This window comes from Corvus kubaryi, unplaced genomic scaffold (genome assembly GCF_017639235.1).
Source record: "Corvus kubaryi isolate FWS band 111438036 unplaced genomic scaffold, C.kubaryi_AGA036_p1.0 37300, whole genome shotgun sequence".
NCBI classification, from domain to species: Eukaryota; Metazoa; Chordata; class Aves; order Passeriformes; family Corvidae; genus Corvus; species Corvus kubaryi.
Genome location: NW_024581093.1, coordinates 15319257 through 15344958, shown reverse-complemented (window position 1 = coordinate 15344958; position 25702 = coordinate 15319257). Strand labels below are relative to the sequence as shown.

General features: G+C 40.0%; 1 protein-coding gene across 4 annotated transcripts in view; it reads right to left on the bottom strand.

Annotated features, from left to right (window-relative positions):
• The window catches only part of ADAMTS18 (ADAM metallopeptidase with thrombospondin type 1 motif 18), a 77192-nt gene that overhangs the window by 33937 nt on the left and 17553 nt on the right, over nt 1–25702 (bottom strand). For 3 of the 4 annotated variants that reach the window (XM_042027634.1, XM_042027635.1, XM_042027637.1), the window contains exons 4-12: nt 15056–15338; nt 11226–11425; nt 10409–10492; nt 9394–9553; nt 8767–8872; nt 5529–5666; nt 3970–4123; nt 2848–2943; nt 1673–1821 (exon numbers count right to left, since the gene is read on the bottom strand). In XM_042027634.1, the coding sequence (XP_041883568.1) occupies nt 1673–1821; nt 2848–2943; nt 3970–4123; nt 5529–5666; nt 8767–8872; nt 9394–9553; nt 10409–10492; nt 11226–11425; nt 15056–15338 (1370 nt within the window). The remainder of the gene's footprint in view (nt 1–1672; nt 1822–2847; nt 2944–3969; nt 4124–5528; nt 5667–8766; nt 8873–9393; nt 9554–10408; nt 10493–11225; nt 11426–15055; nt 15339–25702) is intronic. The other variant, XM_042027638.1, reaches the window with a different exon arrangement.

The window sequence follows — 25702 nt, the reverse complement described above, 5'->3', positions numbered from 1 at the left end:
ATAAACATCTGAAATGTGTTTCAGGAATTCAGAAAGAAAGGAATCATTATTGTGAGTCTCTGTGTATTTATAGAGGTGAACCCTGAACAGGGACTAGTTTTGAAATCATTCTGTGTGGTGTAACATTGAAAATGGATGATATTATTTTTCTCATGATTCCACATTCATACAAAATGCTGTGATGGCAAATACAGCTACCTGGACATGTGTGCGCTGTTGTGTGGCTTATTTATACTCCTGTCATTCAATCACTGTAACTCTGAGAGAGAATTATACCATCTTTTCTTTGCACTAACTGGATTACCACTAATACAGTGGAATTAAATCTAGTGTAAACATGATCCAGCTCTGGTATCAAGTACGACTTGGTTACATCAAATCTTATTTTATTAGAACAGGCAGATCATCTGAAGGAAAGTTCTAAGTGCTACAGCAGCTGACACACTTCATGTTAAAGAGCTTCTACTTGAAGAAATCTTTTTCAATTACACCAAAATCACATCAGTGAACCAAACTGAACCATTTCCACTACTGGACAGTCTCCTGTCACACAGGGAGAGCAAGGGGGAGCTTATGCATAAATACAAACAATGTGCACCCAATACAAATTTAGCAAGGAAAACAAGAACTAAAGTAGAAAGACCAAAATATATAATGGCCTCTGAGACCCTGCACTCTTTTGCTAAGCAGTTTAACAAAGGAAACTATCCAAGTAATTTTATTTACGAAAATGAACTGAGAAACAACAGAAAAGGTTGAGAAAATGCTCTGCTACGGATCTGCAAAAATTGGCTTGACTGAGGGTAATAAAGGCTATTTTAACTAACTCACATTCTCCTATAACATAGTATATGAAGCATGGATATTATTACTGCAGCACTGTATAGTAGATGAGAGGCTTCTTTACAGCCTCATATAAACTGTGTCATATTTTCTCTGTTTTTTATTACTGCAGTTTAAATGCTGCTTTTATTATGTGCAATGAGGAATACGTGTCTATGCCTGCTGGATTTGTGTATGAAATAAAACAGGGAAATCCTTTTTTTTCTCTTAAGTTGCAGTGAGTTGAGTACTTGGGAAAGATGCTGGTCAGGTAACACTTCAACTCTACTTTGAAAAACTTATTATAATGAATAGTATTTGCAGAGATAAGGTATTAATTAGAAGCAAATACCAAAAATGTTTCATGAGTTAGCACTCAATTCTAGAGTTCAGCAACTTTACTTTGACTCATGAAATATAAAAGAATGCAAAGAACATGGCAGACATGCAAAAACATCTGTCTTTATCATCCTGGATAAACAGGATCTCAGTAAAAGTCTTAATAGCTTTTAAGATCTTTTTCTCCTGCTCTTATGGCTGTTAAGTGTAAAAATGTCTTGTATGGTGCTTCCTTACTTCTGCAGGTATTTGATAAACTGTAGCATCCCAAAATAAAAGGAGCAAGCTGGGCTGAAGATGTTGTGGTACTCCAGCAGTCTGCAGACAGCCACTGCTTTCTGGGGTCAGGACATAGCTCTGTCTTCCACCCACTGACCGCTCATACTGGACATGGAAGAAAATCTTACAAATGTTTCCACACACATTATTTCCCTGCAGAAATGGACTATGCTAATTTTATGTGCCAGTAACATAAATAGTATAAAAATAATACCTTTCCAATATGTCTTACTTTGGATTATTGCAGTGTCTTTCTTGATAGGTGACCCCCCCTCCACAGGTGCGAGTGCACTCTGACCACTCGGACCAGGCTGACCACTGGCCATTGACAGGCTTGGGCCCGTGGTCACCGTATCGGACACACTGTCCTCTGCGACACCACTGCAAAACAATGCCACAAAACAGAGTTACAGCACCTAGGAGATGCAAAAAAGAAAAAAAAAAACAAAAAAAACCGCATTTAAAAGCTCCAGTGCTTGATCCTAATAAATGTAAGGTCACCCACTGAACTCAATGAACAGCTCACAGCAGGACAAGGACTCTGGAGTACAATGGACTCGATCCATACAATGGCATAGATAAGTAATGTTTTAATATTTGTCCAAGTTCTGAGTTGAAGATCCCTGGGGTAGCAAATTTTCAAAACTGTTCTCTTGAAGAGTGCTTTTTTGGCTTACTCTTCCCCCAAAAATCCGTGTTACTTTATGGCCCTGTGCTGCAGAGCCTCAATACTTCCCATGTAATTTGCAAACAGCCTGCTAAAATTCTAACATGTTTCCCTTTTATGATTCGATCAGGAAATACTACACAAGAGAAAAAGCAAAATAAAACATTTGTCAGTAACTTGAAAATCAAAACAATGTTCTGCTGGAAGAAACATTCTAGAAAAAGAAAATATTTTGTGTAACTACAGATGTGAGTAAATTAGAAGGTTCAACTTAAATAAACTCAAACCAATGAGGGTAAATACAAACAAATAAGAGTAAATGAGAAGGTTTGACTCAAAAAAATAAGCTCTTTTAGCGGTGATCTCTGATGAAAATATGGCCTTAGTCTGTATAGCAAATATTATGGCTGAAGGTATGCTCATATCAGAGTGGAATTTGAAGCACTGATCTAACTCCTGTTATAATTCATGTATTGTCTTACTGATTTAGATTTGCCAGAGATACCTCATCCCACAGCTCGTTGGGAGAGGCATCAGGCCCTGCCATCCGACAGGTACCACTGGGAGGACACGGCCTGACTATGCATCACAGTGGAATCACTTACAACGCAATCTCAAAGTCCAGGACAGCAAATCTCGAGGGATCTGGATAAAACTGGTTTTGATGGGAGCTTGTATTTGACCAAACACAGTCTAAACTCAAGTTAGGATGACAATGTTTTATTTAGAAAACAACTTACCATACTAATACCACAAGCTGTTCCTTCTGCTGCGGGCATGAACTTTGTCTCACACCTATGACCCACTTTGTGACACCACAGAGATTTGCAGATATCCTGAAAAGGAAACAGTACTCACTACAGTACTCACAATTTCCATTATTTCCTGCTGTTTAGAAAGAGTAATAAATGATACATGCTTTTTCTACCTTAAAACACATATAAATAAACTATTTTCTGAATTTAGAAAAGCCTGGGTTTAAGTTTCCTAGCACAGCCATACCCTGTATATTGCCTTCTTGTTTATGCACCGTTTCACTATACATTTCTTAAAACTATATTGAGTGTGAGATTATAATAGAACACAAACAGTGTTAAAAAGTTCATGGCTAAAATTTCATCATGTCTGCAGGGACTATAATACTGTGAAGAGACAAGATTTTTCTAAACCACAGAAGATATCTGGAAAGGCAGTCTGTGCACAGTGCTGTTCACTCCCCCTTCCTTGTCTATGAGCTGTGGAAGGAACACAGCTGCTATCACTTGAATAATGTGGTTAGTAGACGATAAATCAAAATACTCCAGGATAATAACAGGAGTAAAAGAAATTACCATACGTGTTTTCAGAATGAGCACTCCAGATTATTTTTAAAAATACCTTCTCTGAAGAGACCAGTAAGGAGTGTAACAGTCATTAAAACAATAGGTTAATCTAAATTAATCATTCATCATGAAGTCAAGAGTGTAAGTTACATTTCATTGCTCTAAAATAACCCTGTAGATCTCCCGCAGGCTTTTTGCTGTCATAAAACACAAGAAACTGAGTCCTTCTTACCCCACACAAGCTTTGATCAAAACTCTACTGCCTGCTAATTTCCCTTAGCATAGCAGGCAAGGGCTCATGGCTCATGTGGATTCAAGTGCCCTCCTTATGACTCCTGGAAGGAACACATTTCCTTCTGAAACTCCCCTGGGACTGGAATATTCCTCAAAAGAGGCCAGTACCTTCAAAGCAAATTGCCAAGCAAGATAAGGGAGAGAAAGAACCCAGGCCTCTGAAGAACCCCGTATTACTTGCACTTATTCAGTGCACTGCAGTTCTTTCATGTCATTTTAACTTCTCAAAAGTGCATCAAGAGGTACCTTTACAAAGCTGAGGTTGCATAGTTTTGCTTTCATTCCAAATTGCCATTTGCACTGGGTATCAGCATCATAGATCTGCCCTGGCAGTTTGTCAGGGTATTTATACTGTCCTGTTTGCTTAGGTTCATCAATCAGGCAGGCAGCTTGAGCTGTACTATAATGAGAAGGTAAATTAATCATGACTATGATCTTTACATCAAAATATTTTAATTTGCTACAGACCAGCACAAATACATAATACTGTATACAGTACCTTTAACTAGTTCTAGAGGTATGCTCTGAAACAAAAATATCTCTGTGCAAGAACCAAAAGTTCTTGATATCTTGTTGGTACCCTGACCTGCAAAGTTTTAAGGGAGGAGGAATTTCCAGGCTTTGGGACTGTTGTGACAACAAGAAAGAATGATGTAAAATTCTTCTCCTCCCTGTATTCCTGGGTAACCAAGAGCAAGGGGACCTCATTTGCTTTTTTCCCTTAAGTGGATTCCCTGAATCAGGAATCAGCAGCAGCAGCAGGCACAGTGTCCCATTCCAGCATCTGCCTGGTGTGGAGCTGCCCGGAGGCTGCTGCAGGGTGCGTGCTTTGGGCTGGCTGTGTCCAGAGCACAGCTCCCAACTCCACCTTTGCCCCTTTGTCTCTACCTGAGAATCTGTGCATACAGAAGGTCACTTTATGCTAGATTTATCTTCCAAGTGCCAGTCTCTGGGACCATATTGCAGGTTGGGAAGCTCATGTGACTTTTTAGCTTGCAACTTGCATTGGTACACAAAATATATTGCATTAAAAAATCCCCAGAACTCCATTACATTTTCTGGCTGCTACTCAAAGATATTGACTGGGAATTCAAGGATCAGATCCACATTAACTGCCTGATTCTCACTCTAAGGAATTAACACCTAAAATGCCTGTGTTGGTCTTGGTCAGAGCACCTCCTACTATTTTTTAGTATCTGCATTGATGAAAGAAAAAAAAAGGGAAATATTAATGTAATGATGAATTAAACAGTGATTGAAAAACGGTTGCTCTAAAGGCATCACTGAGTTACGATAACATGCTGGAAAAATAACTGACATCTTTCCCTTTTCCCTTTCTCCCAGAAACAGGATGTGAAAAGTGTAAAATGTCCTTTACTCATGACATGAGCTAGATCAAGAGAGAAACTCCAGTGAGAAAGGCCACTGATGTTAATTTACATTTTGTAATGACTTTGGTACCACTGTGTCTGCCCTCTTTTGTGTACACTTCCTATTAATTCTCTAACAAACCCAGCTGCTGACGGGAATGCCTGGGAAAGAATGATACACCAGTCATTACTGCAGGGTAGTCCTGGAGGGTGAAACTCATGCTTTTGAAACAAGGCAGGACAAAAGCCCTTCCAGGCCACACCACCTCAACGCTCCAGCAGCCCGAGTGTGTGGGCTCACACACTGCAAGGGTTTGAGCACATTTTAAAGGAGGAGAATTTCGCACTTTAGTAATTTTTATGCTGTTCAGGAATTCAAGCCCAGTTACTAAAGCTGCATTCCCTGGCATGGGCCCAGATTTACATCTGACCTACCTGAGAAATTTGTTGAGATACTGCCTGCTGCATACAGACCAAGAAAACACTCCATTGTTTCCAGTGAGTGTGGGAGACATAATATTTCCCTCAGCTTTTCTACAAGCATTTCCTTCTCCATCGTGAATCATACCAAAGCTGAAAAGAGAACCAGGTGGGAGAGTGAAAATCTAGATTAAACAGAAGCAAGACAAAATCTGGGGGAAAAGAAACACTTTCTTGGTCACAGCTCCACGCTTGAACTCCACAGGGAATGTGGAATTCATCCCTTTCACTCCAAAGGCATGAAAACATATGCGCCACAAAAATTAGTATCGGTATGAAACACGTTCCAATTAACAGCAAATTTTTGTCATCACACACTTGTCTGATGGGAAAGGATAGTCAGGTTCCAAGGAAGAGCCACACTGGGGGTGGACAGGAGGTCTGCACTGGGAGCCAGTGCCAGGACACTGCACAGAGGCACTGGAGCTGCAGACTGGGCTCAGTTTCCCAGTTCACCCATTTCTCATTCCCGAAGGAGAACATTTTCATGAGGAAGTGGATGGACATCATGGATTTTATGTTCAGCCACACTTGTAGTTTCCTGTGAACCTGTCAGCTTAAAACCAGCAAGCAGTGCGGGCCTGTCTTTGCCCAGGGATAATGCCTGTTAACATGAGTGGTGTGGAGATCAGAATCCATGGAAATAGCAGCCACAGGAATATACCTTACATACCATAACTGCCTTCCTAATAGGCAGGAAGAGCTACAGAGCTCCACTTGCAGCAAAGGAAATGGGTGAGAATGAAGAGAATACAAAAGTATGAATATAAAAATATTATTCTTTCTAATTTTGGCCACTAACTTGCTATATTATCTCAGGCAAATCACATTGGTTTCCTCACCTTTGTTATACAGTGTCATTTTGTCTAGACTGTAAATGTTCAATGGGAAGAGTGCCTCTTACTGGGAATACTGCCTCTTATGGGGTGTTTTGCTCAGTCTGAGAATCAGGAGGCCCAGCTTTCACTAGGAGAGGTGTTAGGATGATATAAAGAATAACAGGCAATAATAAAAAAAATCACATTATAATTACAAATTATGGGGATTTTATTGATATAATAAAGCTAATTTTTAGAGGTTTTCCTTTCACTGTTCTGTATTCACTCACTGTATGGGACATCTGTGAATTTCAATGTGTTTGGGATAGAAATTTCATCATCTGTTACTTCAATATTGTAGTACATTGGTGACTTTATAAATGTAATCTGTGCATGTGCAGGGAATATCTCATATACTGGACTCAAGCCTCTACTGCTATAAATCATTACAGGCTCATCAGAGTTACTGCATGTGTTGCCACCAGCTGAGGCTCCAAACTTCCTAAAATATATGGCTCTTTCTATAAATGGACAAAAAAAAGTACCAATTGAGCCAGTATTTTAGAACCCTTCATAAAATACTTTATTCCCCTGCACTGCAGCCAGAGAATCCCCAGTTTATATTCCACTGACACAACGGGGTCTGGACACCCAGAGGAACTGTTAAGCTTTCAGGTAAAAACACAAACTTTAGAAAATCATTAAAATGCCTAACAAAACACTAAAATGTCTAACCACTGAAGCTTTCAGTGGATCACAGAGTGTGATATTCCCCTCCTGTGAAACCTTTGGTTAATACATTCACAGTGGACCTCAGCACCCCCAAGGCTGTCACAGGTTTTTTTCTTCCAGAAGTCTTTGTATCACAGAAACCAAGTCCTGTTGTCTTACATCATGTATTAGGTAGTCTCAGGACCATGAACATGACAAATTATCATAAAGACATTTTGTGTCTGGCACAGGCTTTCCCCAGGAGATAAGAAGCATTTTATTAGGAGCATGGAAGTATACCAAAGAAAGGTTGAACAATATGTGAATCAAAGGCAGTGGTGAAAAAGGAAAAAATAAAGAAAATTTTTTTTAAATTCCAAGAAGACTCTTCCAAATCAAATAAGAAAATTAAAAGGGAGGAGAACATTAAGAGGATAAATGGGATAATTCTTGAATAATAATCTATGGGCCTGATTCTCTACTAATACTGATCGAAGGGCATTAAAAATATCCTGAGGTCAGTGAAATTGCATTAGTGTGACAGGAGGATCAAACAATATTCATATTACATATCTGGTCCTTTGAATGCTTTGGCACAATTCCCACAGGCCTCACTGGCAGCTGGATTACTCTTTAATTCCTTGCTTCCCTTCAGATGCACAGAAACCTGTGAAAGGGTCAATTCTGTAGACATTAGGTCATAGTGTGTACTGCAGAGCATATTTGTACAATGAAAACTAAATAGTCCTGATGCACTCAGGCAGAATGGGAGGGCTTCATGCCTTGACCAATCAGCAGAATACAGTACCACTGCTTTCCAAAGGTCTTCTGTGCATTAATGTTGCTGAAAAATCAAGACCTTTGAACTAACCCGTGATGTCAGGTTTGTACCACACAGAGAAACTGTGCTTCTCTACTGCCAGTGGTGAGACCGACTCCAGCTTGAACTGTGCTAAAATTGGAAATCAAAACTACCCACAAAGTTGTGGAAAAGTAATTCAAAATGATTGGGGAAAAAAACCAGCAGAACAAAACCTGATCATCATCTTTAGCTTTAATTCAACAAATTGAAGAATAGCTGAAGCTCCACAAAAGATTACTCCTGATTTTGTATGAGAGACACCAGGTTCTAAGAAAATGACAGTCTTTCTACAATAGAAATCAAATGGAAATCCAACAGATATAAATACAGAAAGGCAGAAACCAGCACAAAGGTGGGTTTTTACCCAAATCACACACTAAACACGTAGAGAGAACAAAGGACAGGCTGAATGTTTCCTATGAAACTCTGGGTCTTCTGGGAAAAGGAGACCTCCAAGAGACTCAGAGAGATCCCCTCTCCACTGAAGCTGCAGAAACCTGCAGTGCCCCCTCTCTTTTTGAAGCAACCATATAGATACCAGCAGTAATTTACCTACCAGAATGTGGGAGCAGTGGGAGAAGCTCAAACGTATGAAAGAGGACTTGTCAGTTCTGAGCCCTGCAGAACACCACTGGTGACCAGTATTCAGCTGGATGCAACCCTGCTCACCACCAATCTCGGGGCTTCCAAATGATTTATATTTAGAATGAGCCAATCCAAATGATCTATATTTAACTGATTTATATTAAATAGGCTATGTTTCCATTCACTTACATATTTGTTTATAGAAGAAGAAACTTACTTGTGTCCAGATTCATGAGCAATTGTAAAAGCCAGTCCAAGGCCTGTATCTTCATTAATGGTGCAACTGCGGTACTTGCTGCACATGCCACTGATAGGTGCAAATCCTGAAGGAAGGAAGCAGTAAAATAGCTTGTTCCTCTACAGAATTCCAAATACACGTATCATCTGCACTGCTCCTAATAAGCCAGTTTATTTTGGCACAGGGAGACGCTTGTCTACTTCATCAGGTTTATCATGGAGGAATTACAGCAGACTTTTATTTGACAATAAAGGGACTCCTATATAAAAAGTATAAATCAAACCTAACCTCTCCAACTACACTTTATTTGTAAAGATTATTCTCCCCCCCAACCCACCCCCCCATGCCTTTCCTGCTCTCAAATTAGGGAGAAATCCCATTCAAAAAAGCAAGCAGTCACAAAAATAAAAAAAAAATAAGAGTAGCTCAGAAATATTCTCAAAATCAAAAATATTCCTTGAAGAGGCGACAATTCAAAAATACTACTGTACTGTCTTCTTCAAGAAGACTAAGAGCATGTGCAAAAATGAACTCCTTTATTTGAAACCAATTCTGCTCCTGCTGTGGACACCCCCACGTTTCTCAGCCTGTGTTTTGGTGTCATACCTAAAGTATCACAGGGCTCGTTCTTCCAAGAGCAGATGTCAAAGCCTGTCAGAAGGATGGCATGGTCGTGGCGCTTCCCGTTCTTCCCAACCAGGGCCGACTGCCACTGACAGAAGCTGTTCAGGGACTGGTCAGCGTGGTGGTTGATTAACAACCCACTCTGCAGGGAGTGCACAGACACACAGACAAGGTGCTTCCATCAGGATGTGAGAAAGGAGATTGAAAAAGTATGAATTGCTAAGAGGGGAAAGGGAATTAATATTTCATATTTGTTCTATGTCAATTTATGTATTCCCATGTTGACTGTCTGTGGTGGTTGAGTCAGCTGATGAGTGAATCTCTTACAACTGTAAAATAAAACTGGGCCTCTCCCCAGACACACAGATATTTCCAAAGTTGGTGGCTGGAATTACAGTGTACAAATATTTTTGATTCCTGAGAATGCTGAACACCAAGCCATATTCAATATTGTGATTAAAATGTATTGTGATTTCTGAGGAGGAAAAGTATTATCCAAGTAGATCAACCCATTATGGATTTCTTTTCAGCAAAAGAAGTTTTGTCTTCTTTTGTCTCAGCAGCCCTGACACAAGAATTGGCTCCACTCCCACCTTTTGTTACATGCTTTCTTTAGTTTGGGACTTCTCCTTACCACTTCTGATCATCACACCCCGGAAAGCTCAGTTCAAAATTTTTCTGTTTATTTAAATACTTATTAAGTAGATTCCTTATTCCAGACATTTCTCCTCAAGGAAACACTGGAAAATGTTCAGTTTTATCTTACTGGAAGCATTTCAATGTTTCTAAAGAATATCTATATGAAATGAAGAATTTAGAATCAAAACCCAAGAAGCACTGAAAAGCAGAAAGCGTCATTTTGGAGATTTTGGCAGGTTTAATCTTCTTCTCATACTCTGTCTTAAGAAACCTCCCTGTACATAACACGGGACACCCAATGCTCCCAATGAACAGCAGCAAATGAAGTAGCTCAGACAAAAATTCTGACACAACTTACAGGCTCTTGTTCCAAAAGAAGCAGGCTCACAACAATAATGTTTATATCACTTCCAATCGTTCCATCTTTAAACAGACTAGAGACCTGCAACGATTATTGGAGAGGAAATGTCACCTACATGTGTAATCCCTTTTTAATAGATTAAACACATGTCCTGAGTTATTGCCTTGGACTTCAATTTTCAGTACTAACTAATGGAGTTATACACCTTGGAGGATTAATCCAAAAGAGCTCAAACCAGAAGAATTGTGTCCCAAACTACACTTAGTCAAAAACTTGAAAATCTTCTATTGACTTCAGTGGCCTTTGATCTGTGCTTGGTCTCCTGGATCAAGTGTAATTAAGGCCAAAGTTCAAGCTCAAGTTTTTCAGTACAAAAGTAAAGAGCAAGACAACACAGGAAAACCTGTATCTGGTCAAATTATATCAATTTTATGGGAATAAATTTGTGCTTTCTCAAATAAATGTTTGTTTCTAGAAGACATGAGATGAAACAGACTAAGCTTCATGATACTAAATGAAAGTTTCAATTTCAGAGTACCTGCCTTTTTTGTACTACACAGGAAGTATTGTAAAATTTTAACACTTTAATTTTTTTTTTTTTTTTTCACTCCACGGTACTGTTGCCAGAGCTGTGATAATCTAAAGATGTACATTTAAAGGCTTTTTGACCTAAGTAATACATTAGATGAGGGTTGAAGAAAGGCTTGCATAGGGTGCCTCTGCTATTTTTAGTATCACTTTTTGTCTAATGAAGGATCCTACTCTGACACAATATTCCCCAGAGAAAAGACACTTCAGTGACACCACACCTTACCATGTTCATGACTGTTAAGATGTATGTTGTTACATTTTCCTTGCCATGTTTCTCCAACATTTTTTTATCTGCCACAACAAGGGTTTCAACATTTAGACTTCCATTTTTCTGAATTTTAGCAGATGATCTTTTGAACCTCACAGAAGTCCCATACTCATCTGAGCGAATGTAGGTCTCTTCTGTGGGTGGCTTGGGTGCATCTAAAAGGAAATAAAACTGTTTTGGAAAGAGTTCAGATCACCCATGAACAGTTTCATCAGAAAATGAAGTATCACAGGTTTAAAGCCTTAGATTATTTTTATAGCATGTGATTTAATACTTCTGGCTAAGTTCTCCTATATTTATTAAAAAATACCTGATTCATTCCTGAGGGAAGGACGGCTACAGGGAGAGAAGGAAATGGGAGAACCACATTCATACGCAATAAGCAGTTTAAAATAAGGAACTAATCTAACAAAATGGTAGCATCTGTGCAAAAAAATACAACAGAATTTTTAACAGAGTATCTGCATTTTTCCTGTCCTTTTGATAACTTCCTGAGGTGTTTGGCATGTGCTACTTACATAGCAGCTGGCAAAAAAGTCCTTTCCACAACAGATGTCGATGGTCAGTACAGAAATCAGATACCCACCACAAGTAAATTCCTGCCAGCCTGATACTGGGACTGACATCAGCCTTCCATGCCAAACTGCCACTGAGATTTTTCCTGCTGTGATGGATGCCAAGGGAATGTATTTATTGAGTATAGGGAAAAGTTGGGCAACACCAAGGAGGGCTTGACAACAACGATGGATATCCCAATTCCAGGGTGCATTTTCTCTCTCTTTGCTGGTGCAGCACAGGCAGTGGCACAGCTGGAGAATGCTCTCTACTCCAGTTCTTCAGGGAACCAGAGAAAGGGAAAAGAAATCCATCTCCCACATCCTACAGTGCTCCTGCTATCCACAGCTTCTTCTGCATAAACCTACACTGCCTTTGCATCAAGAATTAACTCAAAGGCCACTCTAACAAACTCTTTGGATAGCAATGGGATTTTTTTTGACATGGGATGTAAAAACACAAGTGAGGGAGCCTCAGGTAGTGATCCTGCCTGTGCCTCATCAGAAAGTTACTCCAAAGAGCTAAAACAGACCCTTACTTGCTTCCATGCCAAACTGGGAAATCAAGAACACCACAGAATGCACAACAGTGGTCTGCTTTCAGGAACTCAGCACTCTGAAGAGCATTTAACATACAAAGGACCATGTTACGGTCATTTTCAAATGTATCACTCATTATACACAACTGTCCTTTACAAGCTCAAAGAACTTTTCTCTTCTGGAAGCACACTGAGACACAAGGACAGGCCTCACCCAAGAGGGAAGTGCTCAGTTCAAGGCACATCAGTGCCCAGGTACTATTTCGAAGGCGATACAACTTCAGCGCACACATATATCCATAAGCAGAGGAGTTTTGCTCTTGAATTTACTTCACTGCTAGTCATAAAACCTTAGCAGCAGTTTCATGCATGTTTTACTAACTATAGTCCAGTTAGTTCTCATGATCTAAAAGCATTTGGGTTGTGACAAAGAGTTTGGAAGATGATTAACTGGCTTTTCTAGTGCCTACAAACTACTTGCACATGAAATTTTAAAAGATGGTGAGTGGGACAAGCTGTTTTTATGACAAAGTGGCAATGTGCTCTTCCCTCTTACTGCTCAGCAAGTTTAATTTCATTCTTTAGGTTAGGATAAATTAACCTTGACTAGGCAGGGTTAACAGCAGAGCACCGCCTTTTGTCAGCCTGAATTTTCCATCCCTTTGTTCATTCGAGCTGAAATTTTCTATTCCAGGTGACCAGACTGGATTTTGCTGCAAACTTCAAACGGGTGTGACTCCAGATCTCAGAATAAAACCAGGAAAATAATATAAAAACTTAAAAAAAAAAAAAAAAAAGCAAGAAGAAAAAAGTACCAAATACTCATAGAAAAAGTGTTCCCTTTACTGGAGTAATTTCTTCTGCATCCTGTATTTTCCTCTACTCAATTAAACAATGACAAGTGATTTTATTTGTATTTCATTCAGTGAACACAAGATCAATTTGTTCTATAAATTAACCAAGGCTGGGTCTGGAAATAAGTTGTTATTTTTTAGAACTCCTTCCTTTCTCTCAGAAGGATACAGGTATGAGCTGCATGAAGTGAAAGACCACAGGATGTGAAAAGAAAGTTTTGTGGATAAGGTATTTAAATGCCATCTTGCTGAATAGGATCCTAAGAGTGTGTCTGACATCGAGTTCCTAAACAGTGAAGGGTAGATCACTCTAGCTAAACTCATCACAGTTGGATGCTAATTGCATGTTCTTCATTTCGCATAAACTTCAGCTTGAATATGCAACTAAGAGCTCAGAGTTGTAAGTGACATTATTGAATAAATGGATTTACATGTAGAATTACAAAAGCAAGAAAAATGTTAAAGAAAAATTCCGGTTTTCAATTTGGTCCCCAGAAGCAATGGTTACTTCTGACCTCTCCTGTGTCTGAGTCCCATTTATAAGACAGGAATAACAATAATATCTCCTCACATCCCAGGAGGTCATGCAAATACAGTGTTCAAAATGCTCTCCATTATAGGGATAAGCACTGTATAAAAGCTCAAGAGGACATGAATAATTCTGAATTTGTACAAGCAGTCACAGCAGGAACAGTAAATAAGGCACAAACTCACAGTGGACAAAATGGGCCAGTGTAGGACAGAGGAGATAACCGAGCACCATCACCCCTGCTCTGCAGCAGGAAAACCAGACAGGAGGGAAAGGGAGGATGTAATGAGGCAGTTTGGGGCTGCATTAGAAGGCAAATGCTTACAGGTTGAATCACAGGCTATTGTATCTGGAATTTGAGGGTTGGCTTTTAAACCTGGGGGAAGGATTTTTGAATTTTTAACAAGCCATTTGTTTTCAGGCCGCAGTCTCAGCCAGCCACCTTTCCCACTAACTCCTTTCTCATTCCTTCCCTTCTATTTATTTTCTCTTTCTTCCTTACACACCTTTGGAAAAGGAAGCTGCTCATTTTCTCAGAATTTCAGTAGGAAGTTGGAAGAATGTAAGTGGACTGAGGCACTGTTTTCAACACTGTTTGCAGTCCTGGAGACCCTCATTAAGAAACTCAGCTCAGAAGCTGATCAGCTTTCAAAAAGACTCAACTGAATGCTAAAAGTACAGATATAGGGTCCAAGGGAGCTCTAAAATGTTCTGCAATTCAAGGACCTAATGAAGGATTCAGAATGGATCTTGGCAGGTAATATATTTCAATATATTTTTTAAGACATGGCTCCAAAATCTTATTTAAACAATTTACATGGGTGGTTCTTTTTGAAGATCTCAGTTGCTGAAAATTTCATTATCAAATGGTGAGTTCTGAAAGACTTTCTCTCCATCCTCTCAAAAATTAATGATTTTGAAGCTTTTATTCTCCATCTTCAAGCCTAATTCATTTTTTATCCCCAGTCTAACAGAGAGAAGTTCAGGAACTTGGCATCCATCACTGTGCAGAATTGCTTACTGAAAACTATGTCAATGTAAAAAAAAAAAATCACCATTGGGATCTTTTAATCTAGGCAAAGTACAAGAAAACTAAACAGTGATTCTGATGGCTTAATAAAAGATGATTCTGTGAACTTGGAGGAAAACTCAAGCTCCTCATGTATGTTTCACGTTAGGAATATATAATTTAGAGTTATTATGTCTCCATCCCAAAGGGATGTGAAGAGATGTGAAGCCCACCTCGGGACCACCACACAGCCTGAAACAGCCACTACCTCAAGAAAGGAGAGAAAGTTTCCTTACATACATTTCTTGCGACGTCCACAAAAATGCTGCTTTTGAAACCTTCCGTGGTGGTAACCGCTCACTTGTGCGTGAAACTTGTGGGAAGTGTGCATTCTGTCATGGCCAAAAGGGGAGGATTTGGGATGGGGCTCTACTGGGTACCGGTGCACCTTCCCCTCGGCAGTCCGCTTGTACAGCACGTGCGGGTGGTGGCCGGCGGGGGACGTGAAGTTGTGCTCCTGTGCCAGCTGCTGAGGTAATGGAGAGATCAGGAACTCGGTCTGCCGTGTCCTTATCAAACCTGACTAAAAAAAGAAACGGCACCACAAATTAGAGAGGAGGCTGTCATGGCTCACAGATGGAACGTGCCAGCTCCCCAAGCAACCTTCCTGCAAAGCCCAAACTGACTGCAGTGTGCACCTCCACACTGGTTAGCTACTCAAGTTATTATTACTTGACTTATAGATCAAGTTATATATCAAGTTATTATTATTCAAGTTACAATCTGGATATTCTTCCCATTTATATACACATCGTTTCACTTTGGACATGACCAGGTTCCACACTTGGAAAAACACAAACAGGAATGTTGTGGGACGAGCAGCACAGCACCTTCACACAGTAGCATGGATAGTTTCATATGCAATATTAACCCATTCTTCACAGTACAGGTTTGTTTGTGTACAGGATATACATAAAAAGGAAATGCTTTTGGAAAACACAACTTCTCATAAGTGCACACATTATAAAAGAAAATATTTGAATTAAGGCCCGCAGCTTTTTCAGAACAAGGTATTAGCAAACAGGAATCCCAGACTTAAGGTCACTCTAAGTAGACAATGACATGACAGGTCAGCAGCACAAAGCTGAAGCATCTGAACATTTAAGCACCATCATTCAGTAATCAACTCCCCACACTTTAATCATAATTTAAACACAATGTAAAATTTATACCTTCCTACAAGGGAAATCACTAAAGGCAAATATCTGATTGTTTTCCTTCTTGGATCCCTGAAAGACAGAAGTACGGGAAAACTACAGTGTAGTTTTCACATAGTATCTGTGCATAAAACTGCACATGTGATGAAGTGTTTCCAGGATCAGGGCCAGGGAAATGTGGGTGGCACTGAGGAAGTATTTCCATGCAGCTCATTAATCAGTTATGATTTTATTTCATTTCTTGGTTTTGTAAAACATGTTGTAATAAACACCCCTTTTTACCAAGTCAAAAACCAAGAAAAAGTTTCGTCAGGTAATTCTATTACATTATATACGTAATACTAGATACAGATTTTTGGTTTGGATCAGTGAGGCTCTACCATGTGCCAACACCCTCCTGCCAAAACTGACATCCCACGAGGACTACATATCTCTTAGGCTTCAGAAAAATATGTGCAGACAAACAAATGTCAATTGCAAACCATCTTGCCCCACATCTCCAGTCCTCCAAGACCATGATTCCACCTCCTTCCTCAAAAAAGGCTTTGAAAATGCAGACATGACACATGTATCCCCCCTTCCCTTCTGAAATGGATGTTCTTCTTTAGCAGAACCTCCCAGGGCCGGAATGCCATGGGTGTCACAAAGAGAGCAGCTTGAATGCCTGATGTAAGCATTGTATTTTTTTAAAGATCTGTGGAATTTTCTGCGCTTTAAGAACTGTTTCCCATAAGGAAAACTCAACACAAAGTGAAAAGCAAGTGAAAATTGAAAGTTACATATGAATCTTCACAGCTTTAACTGTTTACTAAACTAATGCTTAAATTGATTTTAAGTCTATTCCAGCTGGAAAGATTTATCAAAGATCTGCAGGTCCTCCACAGTCTACAGTCATCCACTGTGCTCTTTTCATGGAAATTCTCTTCTGCTGATCCAAACCAAAGGCAGCTTTGCAGTACTCCCCAATATAAGCACCTTTCACAGGGGCCCAATAACAGTGCCCATAAAATAACACTGTGATCTCAATTTTGGCAACAGAAGAGATTCCACATTATGAACTGAGTCTAATTGCCCTCTGAATAATAACAATAAAAAAACAAACAAATGACAGTCTGATCAACAATTTGCCCATTCTCCTCTCTTTAACATGAATTCATAATTACGTATCTCAGCCTGTATCTACTTAACATTCTAAAAGAAGGTTAAAATTTCCTCCATCAATAAAAGACAGGTCTTCAATAATTGACAGGAATTTAACTCACCTGCTCACTGCCATAAGTTGGCAGGTTTCAAATGTCAGATCACATTTGATCATGACAAAGTACTTTCCTGTAGGGAAGATGACTAATATTTTAATCCTTATGATGTATGTCATCACACAATTTACAAGTGGTTCTGAGAGGCAATCTTTATCTAGAATGCACTGATAATTGGGCACTGCTAAGCAATTTTTTTTTCAGCTGGAAAACAGAAATGTAGTGAATCTGGTTCTTATTTCCCCCTTTTAAAGGTTTCCACATCTGAAATTATTCCTGTAGGATTCATTTTGTAAATGATTCAGACCATATGGAAAAAAAGGGGGTTCCACATTTTCCTGTAAGAAACTGTCCCTGATGTACATGAAGTCTCAGCCCCAAACATCATTTCTATATTTAACCTTATAAGGGTGGATTGAAAATTCATGGTGGGGGGGAAGAAGTGACTGAATTCTGGGCCCTGCATGTATTTTACTGCACCTTTACAGGGGCTGTAGCTGAGTGCCTCACAAATGTAGTCACTTTTTCTCCAACAGAAAAGACCCTAAATCTCCAATAAGACCTTTTTCCTTTGGGTCTTACATCAGACTCATCCTCCAAGTTGAAAAAATGCCATGTGAATGAAAGATATCAAAAAGAAGATAACATCCAGTTTTATGAAGTTGTCAAGAAGAAAGGGGAAGTGCCACAGAGCAGTCTGGACACTCATTCAATCACACACCATTTTCCATTTCTTCCAGGTATGGGATGGTTTCAAGGATTCATATTGAAATCATTGCTTTGGGAATTCCAAAGCAATGCAGAGAATGCTGACCTGGCTTCAGACAGAGCTGCAGTCCCCTGGAGCACTGCAAAGGGGGCAATGGGACAACAACTGCCAGGTACTTTTCCTGCAGGTTCTTAAATTGTAGCACTGGGTAAAGCAGAGTGGTCTCTGGCTCCACTGTGCTGGCTGGCAAACATGCCAGCTGAGAAATGCCACAGCACAGAGGCAGGAAACTGGCACAGAATCATCTTTTCTAGTTTTGCAGCATGAAGGAATTCCAGTTTCTTGAAGGCCAGATTTTGGCTACTGTGTACTCCTGGGTGTCCTGGGAATTTTTTCTACAAGTAGATGAAACATCTCCATAGCTGAGTTAGATTCTATGTATTCATCCAGCTCAAATACTTCAGAACAAACACTGTCAAAACTGTCATGGAAATTTATGCACTGGGTTTCCTATTTTCAGCATAGCTTTACGTATTACATGTGATTTTCCCTGAATCAAGGATGACTTTCCATTAACCTTGATGGGTTTTAGACACAATGCAGAGAGGGTCAGATAGGTCAAAATCCCACTTGTATTTCGGATTCTCTGCAATTATAACACCATGAGAGGAAGCAGAATGACAAAATCTTAACATTCTTGTAAGTCTAGACAACACAGCAGGAAAAAGGCCAAGGACTCCTGTCTATTCCTTCTGTATCCCACTGTGGCTATCACTAATAATAGCAATAATTGTGAGAATATGGTGGGAAGGAACACCCAAGAGATTGCTCAGTAGGAATTTGCTGTTTTCTTCTTCCCTCACAACACATATTTGCTATCCTTCTGGAAGGGATACTCCATGCCATTGGAAAGAAAATGGAAAGACATAGGATGACCCACGTGGTTAGCAAATAATTTTGAATCAATAATTTAGAGCAAATTGCAGCTTGTTTGCAGAAAAATTGAGAAGAAATAAAAAGGCAGCATTCCTCCCCCTCTTGTTATTTGTTATGGAATATTTGCTTCGCTCTGGGCTAAAGGAATGTTCAGATCCAATACACCTCTATGAAATCCCTCAGTATCTGGGTGTAATCACCAAGGTAAGGTACTTGTTCTGTTTTCTTGGTGTGTTCCAAAAGGAAGAAGAATCTCAAAATGAGATTTGGATAAGGGCAATGATTACATGGTATCGGCTTCAAGATTTTTTTAATTGAACATAGACTATAAATTGAAAAATAAGGAGAATTTTCTTAAACCACTGAAAAGGATCATCTTAACTATACAATAGATCTTCCACTGATTTTCAACCCACATGGAAGACTTTTGAGAGTCACACACTAACATATCTGTTCCTAACAGGTCTCACTGGCCTCTTACTGGAACAGCAGAGGCTGCTCCCATTTGCTCCCCTGTGTTCTCAGACTCAGAGCAAAGCCTTTGGCAGCTTACCAGCCTGTAAATCTAATTCAGTTTGGGGTTTCAGCATCTCCAGAAAAAACAGACCCTCCATAAAAAACAGAGCAGTGACAGTGAGTGAAGGATTTGCAGAACTTCTATTTCTCTCCCATAATTTAGCAAAGCTGAGTGCTGAGAGAGCAGACAAATCCTCAGTCCAGACTAGAAGGGCCTTGTGGCCGTGGGTTCTCTGTTTGCATACAAGACACTTTCATTACATGCTAATTAAACTGAACGCAACAGCTTTATGCATATTAAAGTTAGAAGAGTTCCAGAAACTAGATGCAAATAATGAGGTAAGAAGCCTAACAAAATGAAACTGAGAATTAAAACAGATGAATAATTGAACTGCAGTGTCTCTGCTAAACATTACTTAATACTGACTGATGTAAAGATAAATTACAGTTTGCACAAGAACAAGAGTATCTCAACTAAATGAGGTACTAAAAAGTATGCACATATTTCCTAAGGAATACTACTTATATCCAGAATGCCTTTTTCAGTGCTAGGAGCATATACATAAAATAAGGTGTTAAAAACCCACTGTGTCTTAACTAAAACAATGGCCAAAGAAATAACTGAAATCTACCCCATTATGTGGGTGTGAGTGTGCTCAAGATGAAAAATCACTAAAAAGGAAGAGTTAAATGTCATTTCACATCCATTTATAGTTCCAAATATTCATGAAAAATTTTAAGAGACTTGACAAAAGGCCAACTGAAATTGGCATAAAGCTTTCCACAGACTTCAGTGGACATCAGTCCAAGACTTCTGTTATTTCCCAAATGTCCAGCTCCTAAAAAACCCGAATCATTGATCCAAACACACCCCAACAAGAGTTACAGAACGTAAAGTACAGAGATGAAGTACGGTTTTTAGTTCTACTTAAAACACATAAAAATGTAAACTAAGAACTTCCCTGAAAAGCAAAGAATAAGGAGACAGATGACCTATGAACTATGGTTCCTGGTTATTTAAAATCATCTGAGGCCAAAGATTCCTAGAAATCTAGTATGCACATCACAGTGTTGTTGAGACTATCTCATGTTACAGCATATTGGAGTCTTTTCTAATTCACTTTGCAGGGAAAACTCATGAAATTACCTTACCTACAGTTCATTTTCATCAGACTCTTATTTCCTGGCCTGATGCTCTGCTAAGTGCCTGGCGCTTTGCCAGCACAAAGGAAACACAGAAGACCCAGCTCTGCCACCAAAGCTTTCCCTTGCTGGAGCAGAGCCTGCCCTCACTCGGTGTCCCACCTGCGGGTTCTGTCCGCCAGCCCGCTTCCCACATGGAACCACGGGCAGCTTGGAAGCCAAAGGAAGGTATGATAGAGATCCAGAGAACACGAAGCTGTTCACACAGCTTACGGACGCCTGACAACGGCCAGAAGCTGCCTTTTGGCCCAGACTGGCCTCTGGAATTGGACAAATGTCAATTTTTAAACACCAATGTCTGCTAGAAGGAAAGCAAGGCCTCCACATAACTCCCATACCTCTGCTCAGATTCCACCCCGGACTGAAGGGAGATGAGGGAGGCCTTTCCCTCAGGTTTTTTAAGCAGATCACGGCAGTGCCCTCACAAAGTACAGAAACCACCTTCATGTTTGCTACCATCCCTCCATTCCTGCCTGGAGCACACGCTTGCCAGAGCAAGCCACCCAGGCCAGGAGCCACAGCTCTGCTCAGAGCCTGGTCACTGAGTGACCCACAGCACAACACCCATGTGTGGACACAGCATTTCATAACATCGAGTTCACGGCAACAACGACTTCGGAAACATTTCAAATGTCCTCACGGAGAAACCCGTGAGGAGGTGGCAGTCCCTGTGCACCAGCAGGGACAAAATCCTGCCAAGACAGCAGGAAAAGTGCCAGCTGCTTAGAACAGGTTTTAATAACAGGGTTAAGCCTTGAAAATGCGGTAAATGTATCATTTTCTCACACATGCCAAGGAATCCCAGGAAGAATAAAGTCCTGTTAAGTTTGCCAACATTCATCTTATGAATTCCTCCTTCCTCCAAACCAAGGGTATTCGACCAATACCATCACGGGGCTGTTCAAAGCAATCCTGCATCATGTAAGCAGTTTAAATAAATTATTGTTTCTTTAGGGGATGTGTAATGAAGTAGACTCACCTCCTGGGATGGGTTAAGTTGGTAGTCTGAAAAATATGTGAGACTATAACCTTACTACAGTCATAAGCAAAACTACTTCCAAGAATTATAGCCAGCAGGATAGTACAGCCTGACCTGGAACTGCAGATACTCGATATCACTGACTGACTTTTTGAGAGACGGCTTACTGAGTCCCTCTCAAGTTAGGGTCAAAATGTCAACACTCTGGAAAATATAATCAAAATGAACAAATTAAGATGTGAAATTAGGTAGAAAAAAATGACAAGCAGCATATCTGGAAAGGAGAAAGGGGCTGAATTGCAGAAAGTGTTGCTGAGGTGAAAGATATTTTTACCCTCGGGAAGCATCAGGAGCAAACAGCCAAGCCAATGGCAGTAAATCATGGTAATTAAGGGAGTTCCTTCCCTCTCCACTCTGACCTACAGCTCCTTTTCTGGGAGGTAGCTGCAGAGGGGACAGCAGCAGCCACAAGGCTGAGGGGCATTTTGCCTCTTTCTGTCCCCCTGAGAAGGGCACTTACACAATTGCACCCATGTTACTGAAGCACTGGGTAAATGGAACAAGCTTCTGAGACACCGTGACAGGGACACGATCCATGATCCACCAACAAAAAGTGAAAAGTCTGGACCCTAAATCCATACTCAGATTGTTAAATTAATGACAGACTTTTACAGAGTGTTAAGCACCCAGGAGCTCCCATTGAGCTGAACATTGTCTGTGCAAGCATTTCCAGAGTGCTTTTATACCAATTTGGGAAAGAAAATGTTCTGGGAAACTAGTGAGAATGGACTCTCATGAGGTTTCCAATAATACACATGTATTATTGAAGTCAGAAATCCCACGAGTAAAACTCAGAGCATGTTCATTTTTGATCCTATCCCAAACCAGGCAGCACAAAGGCATGTGAACACACTAAAGACAAGAGAGAATTTAAGTGAACTAAACTTTTCCCTAGCTTTTATGTCTGCCAAAAAAATTCACCCATCGTTCAGAAAAGTATCAAGCCTGTAAATGGGCAGTTCCTGATGCTGACCCCAGAATCAGGGAAGTACAAAGTGATGTTTTATGGGACTGGGTCCTTGGCTGATGAGAATAACCTCAGCAGACCTTTAATGATTTTCACCAGACTGGAATACCTGGCTCTGTACCACAGAAAATGTTCAGGTTAAGTTAATGACCTTTATACACACTGAATTTTTTTTTTTTAATCATGAAAGAAGCATTAGAATTATTGGTTGCCTATTCTAACTTGAGAATTGTCAGCAGATGGCATTTTTCTTTAGAATCAGACTCAGAAAAATAACTCAATTATTCTGTTTTCTAACATAATAAAGATTTCTTGCAAATGTAAAATGTTAAGGGTTCTTAACAATATAGCATTTTATTACCTGACAATCTGACAGAAGGAGAGTACAAGGTTTAAATTGCCAGTCTGAGTTAGCCATGAAAGACTACTCTGTTGGGTCGCTCAAAAGAAGTGCTATGCAGAAAATTCAGCAATTAAAACAAGGTAACAAAATTGCATGCCTTTAATTATTCCTATATGAACAAAGCCAGCGTTATCTCTGAATAGTGCCTTTGTATTTCTGCAGTTGACTGAGCTTGTTTCAAACATCTTTATGCAACCCCCTGTCAGCATATGGCAAATAAGGAAATATTCTTATTTGTTCCTCCACTTAAGGTAATTGAACCAGTCACATTGGTATTTAAATGTATTAAATTGGTATTTATTGCAGGGTAATGAGATATTCTAGAACTAACACAAAGTTGATTGCTTTGCCACAGATTAAATACTTGCTTGTCAGTACATGAGCTCTCTCATTTCTCATGTTCTGGGTTTAAAAAAAAAAAGCCAAAAACAAAAAGAAAAAAAAAACCAAAAAACAGGAGTAGGCATGATAAATGAATACAAGAAAAATACTCATGCAAACTACAGCATAACCACACTAACTATACACCAATAATATTTAAGTGAAGTGCCAGAGGTTTACCAAGTTACACTCAGGATCACTTCATTTACAATTCCAGCAGTAGGGCTCTTTGGCTCCCTATAAAGGTTTTGGAAGGCAATTAGCAAAAACCAACAGCTCAAATTTAGCCTTGGTAGCTATACAAGCACTTGGGTATGGCCTGTTTAAGCAAATCCCTGCAACTGTAAGATAAAAATCTAGAGCTTTTATTAGTTATGACAGTTCTGAAATCCATCACAAAGCAAACAGGAAACAGAAGGACTATTTAATGAGTGCATTTATGCTTCACTTTTCCTAAAAAGAGGCAGCCCACTATTTGTCATGTGCTGACAGTTGATTAGTTACTTAGGGTACATCAAGAATAGCAGAAAACCTGACTTCAGAGGGCAGCTTAGTGTATCCCCTGAGCTAAACATCCCATGAAACTGGGTGCACAGCTTCAGAGAACACTCCAAGTGAGAGCAGGTTCACCTTCAAAAACCTTCAAAAGCACAGGAAATGCAGCTCTCTCTGTCCTCTCATTCTCTGTAACAGCACGAAACAAAAAGCACCATTTATGCCCCTCTTAAATATCTGAAATGTGCCTTCAAGATGCCCAGATCTTCAGACAGGGCAGCGTTTCACCCTAACGTTGGTTTGCTATGAATTATTTATGCTGCTCAAAGGATTAGGTGAAATGAAAATGTTCTGGCAAGATTCTCCTCCCCCTTCATGTACAGCTAATCAGTTTTATGTGGCTGGAGTTCAGATGTACCACTATTCTAGGGAAAGTGCATGCCTTCTTAACAAAGCTGCTGCTCCTAGAGTGGTAATAAAGGCAAAACCAGTAAGATTAGGGCAGAGTGACACCGAAAATGAACAGCTTAAAAAAAAAAAACCAAAAACTGATGATAGATAACTAAAATCAGTTCTTGGAAATTCCTTTTCCATAGGTACTTAGCATTAACAGATGCTTGCTTGAGTGTTTCTGATCAGCAGCATTCCTCCCTATCAGACAGGCAGCTTCAACATTAAAAGTCATGAATCAGGCCTTGCAGGAAACAACACTATAAATTATGAGATTTTAAAAAATAATGCCAAAGGGCTTTAGTGTTTTATTTTCTTTCTGATTTCTTGAACCATTTTCAGCTGAGTTTTTAAGAGGCTTTTTTTTACTCTTTATAACCATGTATACTAGAATTAAAGTTGAGTGGGGTTGGTTATTTTTTTTTAGTGAAAACACAGCTTTTCCTGTGATGATGGGACTTTGGCAGCTGGACCCTTCAGAACATTTAACATTGTGAGAATTAGGCAGGGCTTAATATTCCCTCTCCCTTACAGGACACCCTGTTGAGGTTGCAGACAACAGAGAGAGACACTTGCCCAAGCACTGGGACACCACTTGTAGCTACCTGATGGCAGAGGCTTCTCTCTGGTCAGGAGTCTGGGCTGCAGAGTGAGTTACACCCACTGCATCAAAGCCCCAAGCAAACGCTCTCCACATCTGGTGGTTCCCTACCCATACCCACACTTCCCCAGTGAAGATCCTCCAGAAATGAGCTTCACCCTGCCAGAGCTGATGCAAATGAATTTGAGGGGGCAGAAGATCTGAGCCTGTCTGACCTGGGATAATTTGCATTCAAACAAAATAAATCCAGCTCAATTCCCATAGCAATTTTGCTTTGCTATGAATAGCTCAGGCAGCTCCAATAACGAGGAGCTCGGGTTACATCTGATTGCCAGCTGTATTGCTTACTAAGAAGTTAGGTCAGTGGTTCCCAACCTTTTAATTTTCCTTGTTGGAGTATACGTTGCTATGGATTAGTTACATGAGAGAGTGGTCACAAGGAGCTCTGCAGGGAGCAAAGTATCAGCTTTGCTGATATTCCACATACACAGACATATCCATATGTTGAAATATCTATGTGGGAAGGAGAAAGGGAGTGGAACAAGAGAGCTTAGGCCATTAAAGGAATGGAAAACAAGAACCAAAGATGGCCCAAGAGTGAGAATGTCAGGGTGGCGCCTGGGTTATCTGGATTCAACTCCGTGCTCTTCAGCATTTCAGCTTCTCTGTTCCTTATTTCTCAGTTTTCTAGGCAGTATTTTGTAATCAATGCAGAAAATGCTCATGAGAGACTCGTGAAGGCTCATGTTTGACCCTGGCTGGGCTGTTCTTTTA